Source organism: Nicotiana sylvestris, chromosome 11, assembly GCF_000393655.2.
Source record: "Nicotiana sylvestris chromosome 11, ASM39365v2, whole genome shotgun sequence".
Taxonomy (NCBI): Eukaryota; Viridiplantae; Streptophyta; class Magnoliopsida; order Solanales; family Solanaceae; genus Nicotiana; species Nicotiana sylvestris.
The window spans coordinates 128,432,843-128,451,761 of NC_091067.1; the positions used below are offsets into that span (position 1 = coordinate 128,432,843).

Below are 18,919 nucleotides of genomic sequence, written 5' to 3' on the forward strand. Positions count from 1 at the left end.
AATCTGTAGACATACGAGATGAGAAAAAAGAAGGACAGTTAAAGGAGAGAGCCCAAGAAGGAAAAGAGCCTGGTGCTCAAGACTGAAAATAGTGACTCAAGTGAAGAAGATAGTGATATAGCCTATCTTACTAAAAGGTTTCAAAAGATGGTTCGAAGAAATGGTGGTATAACAAAGAGGGGCAGTTCAAGTAAGGCAAGGAACAATGATCTCTGTCACAAGTGCGGAAATCCAGGGCATTTCATCAAAGATTGTTCACTTCTGAAACAAGAGCAATACAAACAAAATCCTGACAAAGCAGCAAAAAGGAACCCGGTTCTAGACAAACGATTCAGTTGAAAAAGTGTAGTTGACAATATTCTGAAGCAAGCTCTTGCTGCTTGAGGATACTCCTCCAATGAATTAGAAGGGGAACCAGATGTAGAAAATAGCTCCATGATGGCAGTGAAAACTGAAGTAACGAAATATGACTCACTGTTTGCGCTGATGGCTCAGTCTGACAATGATGAAGAGGATGAAAATGATGAGGTAAATTTCAGGGATGTTTAGAGAAATCTGAAGTCCTACTCTTCTAAGAAATTAAGGTCATTAGCAAATATTCTAATTGATGCTTATTATAGCCTTATTAATGATAAGGAGATCTTGACCATAGAGCTAGGAGATGCTGAACAATCTAGAGATGATCTGGTGGTCTGTGTAGTGGATCTAAATGAGACCATAGCTAATCTTGAAAAAGAAAAGGAAGCTTTGAATAAAAAATTAAATAGAGCAGAAAATGAAAGAGATGACTTGATAGTAGTGGTTGTTGATTTGAAGGAAACTATAGAAGTCCTTAGCAATGAAAAGCACACTCTAGAAGAGAAAATTGCAGCTACTGAGCAAGAGAAGGATGATTTTTTAGTGATAATCACTTACCTATAGGAAACTATTGGGAGACTCAAATCAGAACTTAGGCCTGCAAGTATTGAGAAAGGAAAAGAAGCAGCCAGTGAGACACACATCAAGCTTGAAAAGGAATTAAATGATGTTAAAACTAGTCTATGTGGTGAACTTGAGGAAAATAGGCAGCTTCAAGCTGAACTGAAGAAAGTAAAAATCGATCTTGAGAAATCTCTCAAGTGGACCTGGTCCTCAGATGTTGTCACCGACATGTACTTCAACAATAGTGGAAATAGGCAGGGAATCGGGTTTCAAAAGAGAAAACTCTTTACAACCCTCACAGCAAGTATGTCATAGTTCCTGATAACTGGTTTTGTACTCAATGTGGGAATAATGGGCACTTCAAAGAAAATTGCCAGGCCAGGGTTCAATCTGTTCAGAAAAACAAATCGTTTACTGAAAAAGTGACTACTAAAGAGGGACCAGGTACCACTCGCAAGAAACGAATATTGCCTGCATGGACTAGAAAAACTCTTATTCATTCCTTTTCTCATAACAAGGTACCCAAACTAGTTTGGGTTCCTAAATCTAACCCATAATTTATATGTGCAGGGAATAGTGAGAGAAAGCGAACTGCAATGATTCATGAATAGTGGATGCTAAAAGCACATGACTGAAAACTCCATGGAGTGTCTCTCACTGAAAGCCCTACAAGAAGGGAATGTATCCTTTGAAAATAGAAAAAGGGTACATTCTCGGTGTTGGAAAAATTGGAAAGTCTCTTTGACACTCAATTGAGAACGTGTACTATGAAGTATAGTCTCCTGAGTGTTTCTCAAATCTGTGATAAAGGAAACAAAGTAGAGTTCTTATCAAAAGTGTGCACAGTTACCAATCTGGTAACTGGCAAAGTGGTCTTAGTAGCCAAAAGATACAAGAACATCTACGTTGCTGACTTTGAACCTCTACAAAGTGGTAATCTGAGTTGTTTGAAAGCTGTTGATGATGATGCTGAACTCTGGCACAGTATATTAGGGCACACAAGCTTCTCTCTTTTTGAACAAGTTATTTAGAAGGACCTGGTTTGTGATCTGCCAAATTCAAGATTCACCGGGACACTTTTCTTAGAAGAAAGGATGAGGCCTTCAAGGTACTTGTGGCCTTTGTCAAGAAGATCCAAGTGAAGATGGAATTGAAGGTAGCATGCATCAGATCTGACCACGGGACAGAATTTGACAACGCCAAATTTGATGAGTTTTGTAATGAAAATGGGATCACTCACAATGGTGTTGTTGAAAGAAAGAACAGAACTCTGGAAGACATGGCACAGACAATGCTCATTGACAGAAGAATCGCCAAAAATTTCTGGGCAGAAGCAATAAACATTGCTTGCTACTTGGTGAACAGGTGTATGATCAAGTCCCTCCTAAACAAAACCCTCTATGAGCTGCTCAATTTTGTGGAGGTCGAGTATTACAGTTATAGGCTAGGAGCTAGTTGAGTCTTGCGTTACTTTGTTCCATTGTGAGCCTAGTCTGGTAAGGTTTTAATCGAAAATTACTAGGGGCATTGTCGTGTCTTAATATTTTCTCTTTTTGGTGCTAGATCTATTTACTAGCCATCATTTCTGTCTTGTATTTTTCTTATGCATTTTAGGTTCCTATTTTTCCTATGATCTCTATGGTGAAACTAATATTCTCCCCTTTTGTTTTTCTGGTTTTTCTTATTATCTTGGGCCGAGGGTCTTTCGGAAATAGCCTCTCTACCCCTTTGGGTAGGGGTAAGGTCTGCGTACATACTACCCTCCCCAGACCCCACTTGTGGGATTTTCCTGGGTTGTTGTTGTTGAGCTGCTCAATGGAAAAAAACAAAAGATAACTCATCTGTGAACCTTTGGATGCAAATGCTATGTTCTTAACAACAGGAAGGACCAGCTTGGGAAGTTTGATGCAAAAAAGCGATGAAGGAATCTTTCTGGGATACTTCCCTCTAAGCAAAGCCCACAAAGTCTACAACAAAAGGGCACACTGGGTGGAAGAAAGTGTTCATATGCTAATTCAACGAGCCACCCTTCTATAACAAAGGAGAAACGGTGATGATCAAGATAATGAACCACTTTTGGTCCCTGAGGAAATATCCGATATTTCAAACGGGAAGGCTAATATAATGAGTCAGATAAAGGAGACAAGTGAAGACAATGCAACCTCCTCTTCCAGTTCTCAAGAGGAACCTGGTAATTCAATTACTACCACTAAAGCTGAAGAAAGAGTTGGAGATGCAGTGCAAGGTACTCCACAAGTAGCAGAATAAGGAGTGCAGGAAAATCTACTTAAACTACCCAGTTCCTCTACTAATCAAACCTCAGTCCATATTTGGAAACACAATAGCTCCCATCCACTCGATAACATAATCACCCCCCTTGATTTTGGATTCAGACAAGATCAAAAGCCAAAAATTCCCTAGTCCTTTCTGTATTTCCATCCCAGATAGAACCCAAAATCAAATCCCAAGGAATCTCACTTGAAGGCTGCCAAAAGAATTTTGAGATACCTTAAGGGAACACAGGACCCGGTCCTATATTACCCTCAGGTAACAGTTTTAATCTCATTGGATATGCTGACGCTGACTATGCAGGTTATCTTGTGGATAGGAAAAGCACTTCTGGAATGGCTCACTTTCTAGGATCATGTCTCATCTCTTGGGGCACAAAGAAGCAAAACTTAGTGGTTCTCTCAACAACTGAAGTAGATGCTCTTAGCATGGAAAAGAACCTGGTCCACCAAGAGGATCAAACTCGTTGATGCCAGATATATCTGCCTCAGAAATAGTGTGAAAACGGAACTTGTCTATATGAGAATTTGCTGCACAAGAACATCAAATTGCAAATATCTCCACCAAAAGGCATTAAGCGAGGAACACTTTGAAAGAAACAGGGTGAAGCTGGGACTATTGAAGCTTAATTGAGAACCTGATACCTCATCATTTGGCTATGAAAATCTCCTTCAGGTAAAACTAGCTAAAGTGTTTTCTGGCCAAGCCTAACTCACATTGATACCATTGTAGGTAAACACGCATGACGATCATAGAAGCTAAAGGTACAATGGCGAACTACGAAAGAAGAGCTGTTAAAATCTTTTTTTAAAATCGTTCAAGAATCAGGTTCCTGTACCACAGGTTAGTAGTAATGTATTGTCTTTGCATGCTTTCTCAAAAGGTTAACAAAATTAATTCAATTGCCACATCATCCGACTTTTCAAAGTCTATATGTCACATCTTGTCTTTCAAATCCCTTCACCTCCTCTGCACGATAACGTTTTCCCATAAACCTACCGTCGTTTTCAAGACCCTTCAGAACCCGTTCCTCTCTCTCTCTCTCTCTCTCTCTCTCTCTCTCCTCATCATTAGCCCTTCTTCCCATAAAGCTCTCTTTTTCCCTCACAGCAAGTCATGAACCTTCATATCTTTTGTATCATGTGATCCTCTCTTAACTTCTCTCTCACTTAGCTTCCCTACCAAATCCTCCTACAATGGCAATCGAACAATCGCTTCCTTCTCCCACCATTAACACCACTCCCACTTTCCTATCTTCTTTAAAGTCATCTCCAGAAATTCACTCTTCCACTTTTCCCAAAGTTGTTGCACCCACACCTGTTTCCTCCTCATTTCCTATTGTTTTTTCTTCCGTCAAACTTTGTCTCCCTTCCATGTATTGAAAACCCCGTGTCTCCTATTTCTTCTAACCTTACCAAAGAACACTCGGGAAGTGTTACTTCTCAGGTGTCAGAGGTCTCTGAGGATGATCCTGATTAGTATCTGAACTCCTCCATTAGACTAAATGGCTCTCACAGAGTCACCAGAAAAGGAAGCAGCGCACAATATCATGGCTATCGCTGCTGAGAGTCTTTTGAATGAAGGAGCATATCTCTTGTCTGAGTATCAGGGGGAAGAAACTCCATTCCTAGGCGATGAAAGAACTATGATACTCTTCGAGTCTCCAGTCCATGAAATAGTCATAGAAAAACCTGTTGGAGGACCTGACTCTTTTCTAGTTATATTAACTCAGGAACCTCTTGTTTATCCTAAGCCCTTAGAATCCTTTTCCAAGTCACCCACTGCCAGGTTGCAGCAGAAAGAGGCTTTCGAGTCTACCTTGCATAAAGGTAAAAGGAGTGTCAAGACAAAGAATAAGAGGTTGATGAAACAAGGGGAATTTGTGACTGACAAAAGCATTCCAATGGCTGAGGTTGACAAAGATGCTCTAGAGGAACCTAGTTCCTTAGTAAAATGATCTACAAAAGCCCTGAAGTCTGTGGATGGAGCTTCCGATAAAGCTATTGAAAAACAAAGTGGAACATCCGTGAAGAGGAGCAGTAAGTTTAAGAAGAGTGTAGGAGATACTGTAAGGTTTGTAAGTTGGAAAGGGAAGTCTGTTGAAGGTTCTACAAAACGAAAAGGGGAAACTGTAGGAGAACCTGGTTCTCAGAAGACCATACCTAGTGACAGTGGTCCTTGGCAGGAGAGATTGAGAACTCAAAAAGTCTTGTGGGGTCGTATGTTTGATCCGGTAATCTCAGAGATGGCAGGTATGAGGCAAGTTCTAGAGATGGTGGAATTTCAGCAATGGGAGCATTTGTTTTAGGAGGATATGCCTAAGGTGTACGAAGATGCGGTACAAAATTTCTATGCATCTCTCTTCACTATTGAGGGGGATCACATTTGTGTGCTAGTAAATGGAGTAGACATTGTGCTTGATGCTTCAGCATTGGGAAAGGTTCTCGAAATTCCATGTGAAAGGACGTCCTTAGTCAAAGGTGTCTGTGGTGCTAACTTTAGGAGAGCTATCATGACAGAGCAAGCAGTTCAGCAGGGGGAATAGGTGCATAAGAAGGTACTACTTCCTGAGTATCAGCTTCTATTTGAGCTGGTCAATAAGGTGCTTTTACATCTTGCTGAGAGGCGGTCTACCGCTACAAAGTCTGATTTGGTCTTAATGGAGGCTCTTGATGAGTTTGTCCCGATCAATATGCCATCAGCCATGATAGACCATATGCAAAAAGGTGGCAAAATTTAAAGGTGGCAATCATGGGCTTCCATATGGCTTTCTCCTTACTCGAGTGTTTGACTTCTACAAGGTTCCTTTGGCTAATCCTAAAGTGGGCACACGCAAGCAAACCTTCTCCAAAACCACTCTGGAAGAATGTGAGTGAGTACAAAAGGTTGGTGGAATCATCTCGACCATTTCTCAGCTGATCAATGCTCAAAATACTACTTCAGAAGAGATCAGGAGATTGAGGGCTCTGAATGCCATACTAGAAACTCAGCTCAGTCAAGCTATTAGAGGACCTAGTTCCGTTAATTCCACAAATGAAGAAGTTGCCCGCTTGACAAAAGAAAATGATGAGCTTCGTGCAAAATTGCTTGAAGAGCAGCTGTCTGCAAATGCCCGTCTGGACCTGATCTCAAAACCCTTGCTTCTTCTCTCTCCAAGTCTCCCTTTTCTAGTGCCCCTTAGAAACCTCTCAATGACCAGTTGTCTTTTGTTATGATGTTTTGTGGCTGTTGTTTCTATTTTTGTTGGTCTTTTTTGCTAATGGCATGTTGGACTTCACCATTACTACTTCTGTTTTTGCTCAGTCCATTGTTTATATCAATGAAACTGCTCTTCTCTTTGCTTGTACAATGTTGTTTTCCTTTGGCTTCTCTTTTCTGTCATGTTGTGTGCACATATATGGCATGAGTTGGTTGTGTTAGACTTCTTTCTACTATTTGCATGCTTGTGTATTTTTAATGATGCCAAAAGGGGGAAGTATAGTAGTATAGTCTTAAATATGCCAATGGAAACTGATTGAAACATGGGGATCTGATTAAGGGGGAATCAAAAGCAAAAGATTAGGGGGAACTTGTGAAGTTCCTGTTACCTCATCTGGTCATTTTCGCTCTAAATAAGCATTATCAGTGTCTAAGTTTGTCATCATCAAAAAGGGGGAAATTGATGAGCTTTTAATGTCCTTGCCTTATATTTTGATGATCTAACAAACTTACTGTTAAGAACCAGATAGGGAACCTGACACACTTGGTACACATTTCAAATGAACGAAGTCTAGCCTTAACTCCAGCTAATGTGAACTGATGCAAACAAAGAGAAAAGAGGAACAAGACAGGAACCTGATCCCTTGGTGTCCTCTGACAGAAGTACAAGTCAACTATATTGCTGGAAAGCAACTACAGAAAGTGACTGCCTGCTACTGTACACGCGACAGTGCAGCAGACAGTGCAGCAGTCACTTCCCATTGGGAAGAGATTTGTACCAACCAAGAATTGACATCATCCTTGTGATGTCTTTGGTAATATAACAACATGGTGCAAGGCACCAGATATTCACTTGAGCATTTAGTGATATTCTCTCAAGCATTAAAGAGTTCATCTAGCGTTGAAGTCACTAGTGTATCAATAACAAGAAGACAACTCCACTAAAGGATCAGTTTCACGAGTTTATGTATATCTGTAGTTGAGTTGTAATCTTGTTATTTGTTCTTCATTGTAACTCCTATCTTACTTTCTTAGAAGCTATGTTTTAGGAAACCCAAAATCACAAACCTTCTGAGTTTGTGTTGTGACTAGACTTAGTCATAAGTTAAAGTCTTTGTAACTAGTGAGTGACAAAGTAGCTTGTGGTAAGTGTATCACAAGTTAGTTAAGTTGAAGTCTTTGTAATAGAGTCATGACAAAATGGCTTGTAATAGTATGATTACAAGTTAGTGAAGTTGAAAGCCTACAAGTGTAGGTCGTGATTTGTATCCCCTTGAGTGGGATTTTTCCACATAAAAATCTTGTGTCCCTCTTACTTACTGCTTCATTAGTACTCTCAGTGGAAATTCATATAGGACCAGGTACTCTATAGTTTGGTGGACTTATATAAACTAACAAAATCTATGCACATGTAAATCTAATATTTTCAAAACTCTATTTTCATGGCTAGAACTTATGAACTCTTGATCACACAACAACTTTTACTAAATGGCTATGGAACAAAATATTAGTACAACACAGAAGAACAAAACGTCAATAGTCCCCTATCTAATAAAGTGAAATGTTGTGGTTAGATTCTTCTCAAAAAGATTGACGAAGTAAATCAAGAACCAAAAACATGATGGCCTCAATAAATAATATATTAATACAGATGTGGAAATGGTCGTTATCTCTTAAAGATGACACCTTCCTCTCTGGAAAAAATAAATCTCTTTTACAACTTCAAATTCATGCGTGAAGGTTGACGAGACTCAACCAACAGAGACAGTTTTGAATCACAGATATCATTTTTATTTCCGAAACCAAACATATAATTGATGTCCAACATGTTAAAATAATAAGTCGCACATAAATTTATGTCCCCCATAAGTTATTTATTCTAATACGTTTAGAAAATTTATCTTTTGAATATAAAGTTTGTCTTAATATGAGATTGGTAGTATTTGAGGGAGGTCTTAAGTGGTCTCAAAGTTGACTTAAATTGTATCTGTGTTTCTCTCTGACTTTTTTTTTTTTGCCTACCAAAAACGTCACCCTAAATGTCACAAAAAGCACATTTTCTTCCCTTAAAAAAAATTCGTACACTAAGCTCCCGTTATACGCGGGATTCGGGTAAGGGCTGGATCACAAGAGTATATTGTACGCAGCCTTACCCTGCATTTCTTTAAGAGCCTGTTTCCACGGCTCGAACCCGTGACTTCCTGGTCACATGACAACAACTTTACCAGTTATACCAAAGCTCCCCTTCTTTAAAAAGGGCAGCCAGGCTACGTTTCTTTATATATTCAAAATGTTGTTGAGCGTATGTTTATTTCCAAGACAAAAAGAAGAAAGAACAAATCTACAAATCAGAAATTAGAGCATAGTCCAGGATGATTGAAGGGACGACTAATATTCCATGTTTCCCTAATACTAATCCACAAAACTTACCATTATATGCACCTATTCATCATAATCTTGATCAAGATCAAGATCATATGATTTCTTCTTCAGTTCATGTTGCAACTACATCTTCTTTATACCATTCTCATCAACCAAATTCTTTCCTTTACAATTTATCCCTTTTGAAAGAAAAGGTTGATCAAGTTCAATCACTTGCCACCATGTTTATTTCTACTAATAATCAAACAATAGTCCAAACATCCGAGTCAACGTCTATGGCCATTGCAAATATGGGAAGCTTGATTCAAGAAATCATCACAACTGCTTCCTCTCTCATGTTCTCTTGCCAGAAGATTTCCCTCGGCTCGACTTCAACCACCAACAATATTAATTCAAGTAGATTTCTTGAACCATCTCAAATCAAGCTTCAAGATGATGGCCATGTTGATCCTTTGCCTCAAGGTTTCTACCCGAACGAAACGCTTGATCATTGGTATGAAGAGAATTATGCTTCTTGTAGTAATATTGAAGATAACAAAAGTCATAGTACTATTATAGCTATTAGTGATCATAGTAATGTTCAATTGGGAAAAAGGAAATTCAAGAATGAAGGAATGCAAAATATTTCATCACAAGAAAATTGTGATATTATTGAGTTGGATGCAGCTGATTTATTGGCTAAGTACACACATTATTGTCAAGTTTGTGGTAAAGGGTTTAAAAGGGATGCTAATTTGAGAATGCATATGAGAGCTCATGGAGATGAATACAAGTCTAATGCAGCCTTAAGTAATCCATTGAAAAACAATGGAAATGATGGAATAAATGATAGATTATCAAAATTGAGTAAGAAATATTCTTGCCCACAAGAAGGTTGCAGGTGGAATAAAAAACATGCCAAATTTCAGCCACTGAAATCAATGATATGTGTCAAGAATCACTACAAGAGAAGCCATTGTCCCAAAATGTATGTGTGCAATAGATGCAATAAGAAGCAATTTTCTGTGTTGTCTGATCTTAGAACTCATGAGAAACATTGTGGTGACCTGAAATGGCAGTGTTCATGTGGTACTACTTTTTCAAGGAAAGATAAGCTTATGGGGCATGCTACTTTATTTGTTGGACACACTCCAGTTATAAATTCCTTGGCCAAGATGGGAAAATATGAGCAGAATAATGTTCAGTTAAGTTCAATTACAGGATAGGTAAAAGAGGAAGTTTGGCGGTGGAATCGCTCGTGGCAGCTAATTATGGCTTTGGCAACGGAACAATGGTGCGTCGTGCAAGTGGTGCCGCAAGGTACCATGTGCACAGGGCTAAGCTCAGTACATGTCGAATGCCGTGTGATTGTTGTGGGGGTAGATTTTATTACTTGGTTGTTTTGTTCATCTTTTTCTTGTAAAATGTTGATGATGTGCTTTAATCATGAGTATGAAAATTATAAGTATATCCTAGCTCGAAAGAGAGAAAAAAATACTTGCCATGCAATCTGATAAACAGTAGCTTTATAACATTACATTGATACTCTACGTAGTTATATTTTCGATCTGAAGGATGGCAATGAGACTTGAATCCAGAAAATCTACTTGTCTTGATACCTTATGTTAAATAATTATGCGACCGCTTAATCCAAACATTTAACATCTCAAAAATAGAACATTCTTTTATTCTTAATTATATCTTCACAAGCATATATACATATCTGGTGTATGAGTGTTTTCTAAAATGAGACGACCAATATTATATAGACGAGCCAAAAAATTTGTTTCTATGTGAAAAATGTCTTGCCCAAATAAACTCATACTCCCTCTGTTCAGGGGCGGATTTAAAGGCGGAAAGGAGTTCACCCGAACCCCCTTTGCCGTAAAATTACACTGTATATATAAAGCAAAATCTGTTTTGTACCTCAATATATTATATTTTGAATCTCCTTGACATAATTGAAAAGCATAGCTTAATGGTTTAGGGGCTTCAAAAGCATAGCTTAAGGTTACAAGTTTAATTCCCTCTAGCCAGAATCTCTTTTAATCTTTTAACTTTTTTTTGAACCCCTTGTCGAAAATCCTGCCTCCGCCACTGTCTCCGTTTCGTAAAAAGAATGAAAATATTTCTCTGAATTTAGAAATAATTTAACATGCAAATTTCTCTATTATCCTAAATTAGGGTTGTCTAAGGGAGGGGGGGGGATTACTCGAACCGGTACCGATCGGATTAGGGGAAGGGGTAGGGGATTTGGTTGAGGGGAATGGGGACTGGAAGGGTACCGAAAAAAGTACCGGTAGAATCAATCCAGTTGGTACCCTTAAAGGTACCAAAACGGTATAGTTCAAAAAATGTAACCGTTTTTGTACCGTTAGCTAACGGTTATTTTTAAAAAAATTGTCGTTAGCAACGGCCAAAAATAGCTATCATTGCCTCCTAGCCCCATAACACCCCCTACCCCCTAATTTATATTTTTAACCCTTAAGTTTGTTCAAATACACTTTGGCTCTATTTTAAAACTATAAATACCTTATTCCATTCTTTTAATTTTTCTCTAATTCTCTATCTTTCTCTATCTCTATTAAAATGCAATTAACGTTCTATCACTCAATTATTTTGGTATAATTTTTCAAGCACCAATATCAAATATTCGGTGGCGTATTTTTTCACTACTAGTTGGAGCAATTTTCTTCCATTAACATCATTTATACGTTAATATTTGATACATTCGTTCCAACTCTTATTAATTTTTGCATTTATTTTTGTTATAGTTGTGTTGCTGTTATTTTTATTTTAATTATTTGTTATTAAAAATGGCTCTTAAATTAGTAAAAGACGTTTAAAAAATTGACTAAGGGTAATGCTAGTTCAGTATTGTAATACCCTATATTTAAATAAGGTTATATAAGTTTTTAGCAAAAAAAAAAAAAAAAATCAAACAAAAAAAAGGTTTTTGGGCTAAAGCCCGTTAGAATGAGAATTACGTGAAGGATTTAGGGGAAAGGCATGAAGGATTTAGTTTCGGCAGAATAGAAACTAAAGGATTTTCAAAGACTTGATAAAGTCAAAAGCAAAATAGAGAAGGAAGTGTTAGGCAGAAGTTTTGATGCCGCAAAAAAAGTCATTCCCAGCCACAAATTGTCTAGATTTTAAGGTAATTTATTCAATTGACATGAGTAGATATTTGCACCAAAAAAAAAAAAACTTTTACATTTCTATGTCATATAGAAAATTATATTACCCTTAATGTTTAAGGTTTGATATAATTACATTTAATATACCTAATTACTAATTCTATACCATAAGATTTTTTAATTGTACATTAATTGTACCTTATATCACTCCGACATTTATGGTACCGTATATTCTTCCAAATCCCCCCCCCCCCACGTTTCTCTCTCTCAACCCCACACCCTCACCCACGTATCACCACATACCCAGAAACCAGAAAAACAATTGAAACCCTCTGCTAAATCCAGAAAAACAATTGAAACCCTCTACCATTAACGTCCAAAATCAAGGTTTTTTCTTCTACAACCAGTCAAAATTTAAGTCAAATCTTCAAAGTTTCATACACATCAATAACTTTTGATGGTTATGATTTTGGGTTCCTTCAGTAATATAAGAGGAAAGGAAAAGAGAGCAGCAATTCCACCATTTACAGCCATTAAAAAGTTTTGAAGCTTTGAATTCAAATTTGGGTTTTCAAAAATCATTATTTGTTTGGATTGGGTGTTGTTGTAAATAATTAAAAATATGGTTTGGAATTTATATCTCAATTTTGAGGGGTTTTGATGAAGATTAGACTTGATTTTGGCTGAATTTCAGATTGATTCGAAGAAGAAGAAGAAGAAGAAGAAGAAGAAGAAGAAGAAGAAGAAGAAGAAGAAGAAGAAGAAGAAGAAGAAGAAGATGTATATTGCAGAAATTGCAGAAAAATTGTAGACTGTTGTTTATTTATTTTTCTTGAAGAAAAATTGCAGAAATATTTTTTTGGATTCCATATTTAGCATAGCATTTTCGTAAGGAGTAACAAGAGCATATAGGAGAATCACAGAATTGTAGCATAATCGTGATTTTTGACATAATTGCGTTTTTTGCAGAAGATTTGTAGAAGTTTTAGTCGTTTTTGATTTATGAAATTAGAAAACAAAGCATCTACAATCAGAATACAAATAATCTACAATTTATCGATAAAATATCTACAAACTAGGTACATTGAATTTTAATATCCCAATTCTCATTCAATTGTAGCATAATTGGGATTTTCGACATAATTGCGTTTTTTGCAGAAGATTTGTAGAAGTTTTAGTCGTTTTTGATTTGTGAAAACAGAAAACAAAGCATCTACAATCAGAATACAAATAATCTACAATTTATCTACAAAATATCTACAAACTGGGTACATTGAATTTTAATATCCCAATTCTCATTCAATTGTAGGATAATTGGGATTTTTGACATAATTGCGTTTTTTCAGAAGATTTGTAGAAGTTTTAGTCATTTTTTTATTTGTGAAAACAGAAAATAAAGCATCTACAATCAGAATACAAATAATCTACAAAATATCTACAAACTGGGTACATATTTGGACTCAACATGCTTCCCCTGAAATGTATGTTTCACATTTTTTATATATATTTTTGTCCAAAACAGTACTAAATCATCCACTTAAATACAATTTTTATACAATGTTGTTCAACTTTCATACAATAGGTAAATGAATAAAAGAAAACTAAATGTCTACAATTTTTCTTCTTCTTCTTCTTCTTCTTCTTCTTCTTCTTCTTCTTCTTCTTCTTCGAGTTTCAATCTGAAATTCAGTCAAAACCAAGTCTAATCTTCACCAAAACCCCTCAAAATTGAGATATAAACTCCAAATCATATTCCCAATTATTTTCAACAATACCCGATCCAAACAAATAATGATTTTTGAAAACCCAAATTTGAATTCAAAGCTTTCAAGCTTTTTAATGGCTGTCAATGGTGGAATTGCTGCTCTCTTTTCCTTTGCTTTGTATTACTAAAATTTGGACATAATTGCATTTGATGTAGAAGAATTGTAGAAGATTTAGTCGTTTTTGATTTGTGAATTGTAGAAGAATAATCAATTCGTTTTTGAATTGTAGAAGAATAATCAATTTGTTTTTGAATTGTAAAAGAATAATTGCGTTTGATGTAGAGACGCTAAATTTGAAACGAAACTGACGAAGAAGATTAATGTGCGTGATTTTCGTTTGGAAGATCTGGAAGAATATTTAATCCCCCAATTTTAGCGCACCTAAATAAGGAAGTCTATAGCTACAATGATTCCTTATTTAATGCATGATCTATATTTTGTAGAAATACTATTAGCATGAAGGGTAATATGCAAACTATGAACATATTTGGTAATATAGTTTCCTATATAGTATAGGAATGAAAATTTCCCAAAAAAAAAAGACATAAGTAGATATAATTTTTTTATGGGTTGAGTTAGGTAGTAACTCAAACGTGATTTGTTTCAATTGATTTAGACATGAGAATACCCATGAATAGTTGGAATCGTTATTCTGAAATAGGCTAAGCAGCAAATAAGGCGAATCATATCAGATTTATATTTTTAATAATTTGAGTATATAGTCTAAATGCTAACTTAATCTATTGTGCTTCTGTAAAACCATCAAGAGGATATTGGATGTAAATTATTCTTTACTATTTCCTATGAGTTCTCAATATACTTATAAATGAAGTTGAAGAAAACTTTGAGATTAGAAAAGCGATTTTGTGATAGATAATGAACTAGTTGAATTACTCATAGCCTGGGTAAAAGAATAAAAGAAAAAAAATTATTTGATGAATTGAGAGTCAAAATGAAACCCCGAGAGCTGGATATCCTAAATAAATTATGGATTATCTTAAACAAGAAAATTAACACGATGATGATATGATGTGATTATAAATTGATTGAAGGAAGCCATAGGAATTGCTCGAGGTGACGAGTTTGATATTTCGACGCGAGTATTATGAGTAGTAACCTTACCGTAATTTGTGCTTCCATAACTGCATGATTTACACATAAATTATAATATGAATATGTTACCAATTATTATGAATTTGCACGTGGGACAAGTCCTTTACTTGAAATGACATCGAAATATTTATTTGAAATGATTACTCTTATTTTGAATATTCTCATTATTACTAGACATGTTTTAGTGTTACCTGAGATAGATTTATTGTTATCGAAATGAAATTTTATGATTTAATAAGAACTAAAATGCCTTGTATTATTTTAAAAATATTTTTAAAGAAGTATTTATTGATTATAAAGACAAGTATAAATGGGAGGAGACTTTGAAGGATCTCGTAGCTAACGGCGGGTTCGTTAGACCCGATGCACCTTGTAACTATCAATTACCGTTACAGCCCTCGCTATTGGAAAGGTAGAACTACCATAACGTTGCTGATTTTCCTCGAGTAAGGACTATCATTATATTTGACTTCTTGCGAAGAGGTTCATAATTATTCGATTACATGATCCGTTCATTGAGACCTCGCAAACATGAATATTTGATATCAAACAGCATTTACCGAGTTTATTACCAAATTGTTAATTGATTTATATTACATGAAATATATGACGAGATTGATTATTGTTTATTATTTCTGAAAAGGAATTTCTATGATATTTTCTGTTTAATACACTAGCATGTTTTCTGACTTGTTCTCCAACAGTTAAGTGTTATCACTCACTGAACTAGCGACTCACTCCATGCTATTTTTTTTTACAAAGACAGCAGCTGGCGCAGGTGAGGATCTCGCCAATTAGAGCGCTTGAGTTGATAGTTTTTGGTGAGCCTCGTATTTGTTCTCATGGGCAAAGAGTTTAATTAATGGTTATGATCTTTTTTATGAACTCTTAGAGTCGCTCCATAGTCATTTTCTTAGTGTCATGAGTATTCTTTCGTTGTTATAGACTTGAGATAAGTATTTTACTTTCTTATCGAATTTGGAGATGGATTTAGTATTTCTGATCGTTGGTGGGTGGATTATATAGTTGAGACTTATTTTGATTAATTGATAATGTTATTGCCGGTTGAATTGATATTAGAATGTTCTTATGTTGATCTTTAAGACAGGGTAAACTTTTGGATAGTCCTAAAAAAGGGAAAACTCTGTTTGTTTTTCTGCAAAATATCGATGAGGCTTAATTGAGAGCACTTGCTCCAAAGTGGCTGTCATGATCCTAAGTTGGGTCGTAACGAGTACTCCTACTCCTGTTGATGACTTCATTCATGTAAATGAAACACATGTCTATCATGATTTTAATGTTAATTATCAACCGTTATATCACGAAACATTACAACCACAGTATAATGATTGTGATAACTTGAGAGAGGATAAAGAGAACTTAGATGAAATACCTACTAGTCCTGCTCCTGCAGCTCCAACTCAGACTCAATCTCAGTTTGGAGCCAATGTTCCGTTATCTCTCACTAGACAATCAGTTGAACGTAAAAAAAAGATCAAATTTTTGACAATGGTTTATGCAGGATAAGGCTAATGAAAAAGATATTTGTAAGCTTCCGAAAGCGCTTTCAGTGTAGCACGATTTCAACTTGGAGACTACAAACGCTCATTGGCAGAAGACACCTTGGAGACTACTTCTTTATTCGGAGATTGGATTAAAATGGAGAGAAGAAACTTTGGCATTCCAGAATAATTCAAGAGACGACGATGCATATAATGAAATACTATCTACCGGAGATGGAGGGGACACAGAAGAACAAATGCTACCAATTCCAAGCGAATAACCACGAAAAATTATTGAACAATTACGTAAATCGTATAAAAGATTTATATAATTTTTTTTACAATTGTTAAAATACAAATAAATATTTGTAACTTGTATTATAAATCTAATAATTACATTGCATTAAATAAAATAAAAAGCACTTCAAAGCCGTGAATTTTTTTCATTCATTAAAGTTTATTTGTATTTAAAATTTCAAATATAATATTTTTTAAATTTTAGTTTAAGAATACCCCTAACTACTTTTAACGTTCCCTTGAGTACCACCCTCCCCTCCTTAGATCGGTAGGGGTACATGTAGGGTACCTATAAAAGTATCCTTACACTGTACCCTTAAATCTCCTTAAGAAATCCCCCCTACCGGTGCCCCCCCCCCTTCCACGCACCCAGTCCCTTCCCTTTGACAGCCTTATCCTAAGACCTAAATGAAATTATTTATAGTCATACAAATATCTATATGTCCCCTCCGTTTTAATTTATGCGAACCGATTTGATTGAGTATGGAGTTAAGAAAAAAGAGAAAAATTTTGAATTTGATGGTTAAAAATGAGGCACATATTTGTGTGGCTATAAATCATTGCAACAACAACAGGAAGCCCTAGGCCAAACAAGTATTTTACAGAGAGCTGACAAAAAATTCCATTAATAACTGGTCATTTTGATCCTTTGGAACAACTCTGTTGTTTTTGAAAAAAATAAAAAAGAAACAAGTTCACATAAATTGAAAAGAAGGGGGTATTATTTTAAACAATAATTTTGAAGTCTTCTTTTTTTTTTTTCCTTGAACTCCATGCCCTATCAAAATAAGTTCAAACAAATTGAAACGGAGGAAGTATAACTTAATATAATTATAAGTAAATCTAAATTAAGCATGAATTAATAATTCCATAAAAACTGTAACTCACCAACTATATATCACATGTTAAAGTACACTAATAGCATAAAAACGTTTTCATATAATCAGTGTACATAACTTACATCCTTTTAAATTGGGATAATCCATAAAATCCACTCCATCCTATGACCCATTTATCAACTACACACCTTCCTTTTCGGGGGTCCTATTACCCCCCTGAACTTCTTTTTACCGTAATTTATTTGTCATTATTTGATCAATTAAACCCGACCCCCATCTATAAGACTATTCGTGTATACACGCGCTAATGGGCCCCACCCAATTCCCTTTTAATTTATCAAATCCCTTTTATTTCAGTAATTAAATCGACCCTATTTCATTATTTCCTTTCCTACTCCCATTTTCTACGGTCCAAACTCACAATCCCCTCTTCGATTCCTTCCATAAAATCACCCCAATCATAATTTTCTCTTTAATCTATTGCAAAATCGGCTCTAACATAATGTAAAGAAGTATGTAATCTCTATTTTTAGGGTTCGTTTTGTTCAATTTCAGCAGGGAGTTACAATCTAGGGTTTAATTTGATATTGTGGTGTTACAATCAAGGTCAGCGCATATGTATTATCTATTTATTCGTCACAAACCAAGTCTAAAGGTTAGTTTTTTACTGTCTTCAATTGATTTTTGGTAGTTTATAGTTTTGTAAAAATATCGATCACTGTACAAAATTGTGATATTTTGATTTTGAAACTGAGGGGTTTGCATGTTGATTATGATACTTATACTTTGATTTTTTGTGTTTTTTCACTGATGTGTTCTTGGTGGTAAGTTTTTAGTGCTGCCCTATTTTCGGCAGAATAATTACTTTGATTGGGGATTTGTCTGAAATTATTTGTTCCCTTTTACTTGTATTCAGGTATGGGTGTGTTTATATTTGTTACTTTGAGATTGTTTCATGGTGGGGTCTTAGAGGTTGTACGTGGGGAACCAAGATATGTGGGTGGGGTAATGATAGAATATGTGAATGTTGATGTGGATACTTTATCTTATTTTGAGTTGGTGGACTATATTAAAGAATTGGGGTACAGTAGCAGCTGTACATTTAGTGTTAGGCCACCTAACTGTGGAATTATAGAAAATATAAACAATGATAGGGAGGTTTCAAGAATTGCACAGTTTTTGCAAAATGAAGCCATTTTGGAAGTATATGTCCAGCACATAGGTGTAGAAGAATCTGGTTCAGCTTTTAATAAAGGGGATGAGACCATTGAAGCAAGTGCTAGTCAAAACATTGAGGTTGGTGAGGAGGCTTTAAATGGTGCAACAGCTACTTCACCTACACCTACTGATTCAGCAGTTGATCCAGCAGCTTCTCCACCAAATCCAGATCCAGATTCATCCTCAACTGAGGAGGAATCTGATAAGTCAAGTGAAGATAGTTCAAGTGATGAAGACAGTGATTTTTTTGGTGATGACATAGAGGATTATGGTAGTGA

At 35.9% G+C, this 18,919-nt stretch overlaps 1 protein-coding gene across 1 annotated transcript; it reads left to right on the plus strand.

Moving 5' to 3' along the window:
* Window positions 1-8,720: 8,720 nt before the first annotated feature.
* On the plus strand, window positions 8,721-10,366 carry LOC104245890 (protein SENSITIVE TO PROTON RHIZOTOXICITY 2). The gene has a single exon (XM_009801587.2). The coding sequence runs from the start codon at window positions 8,781-8,783 to the stop codon at window positions 9,993-9,995; it is 1,215 nt and encodes a 404-aa protein (XP_009799889.1). The 5' UTR covers window positions 8,721-8,780; the 3' UTR covers window positions 9,996-10,366.
* The last annotated feature ends 8,553 nt before the right edge of the window (window positions 10,367-18,919 follow it).

Excerpts from the sequence above, each read along its gene's own strand:
- LOC104245890 (XM_009801587.2), top strand. The coding sequence starts at position 8,781 with ATGATTGAAGGGACGACTAATATTCCATGTTTCCCTAATACTAATCCA.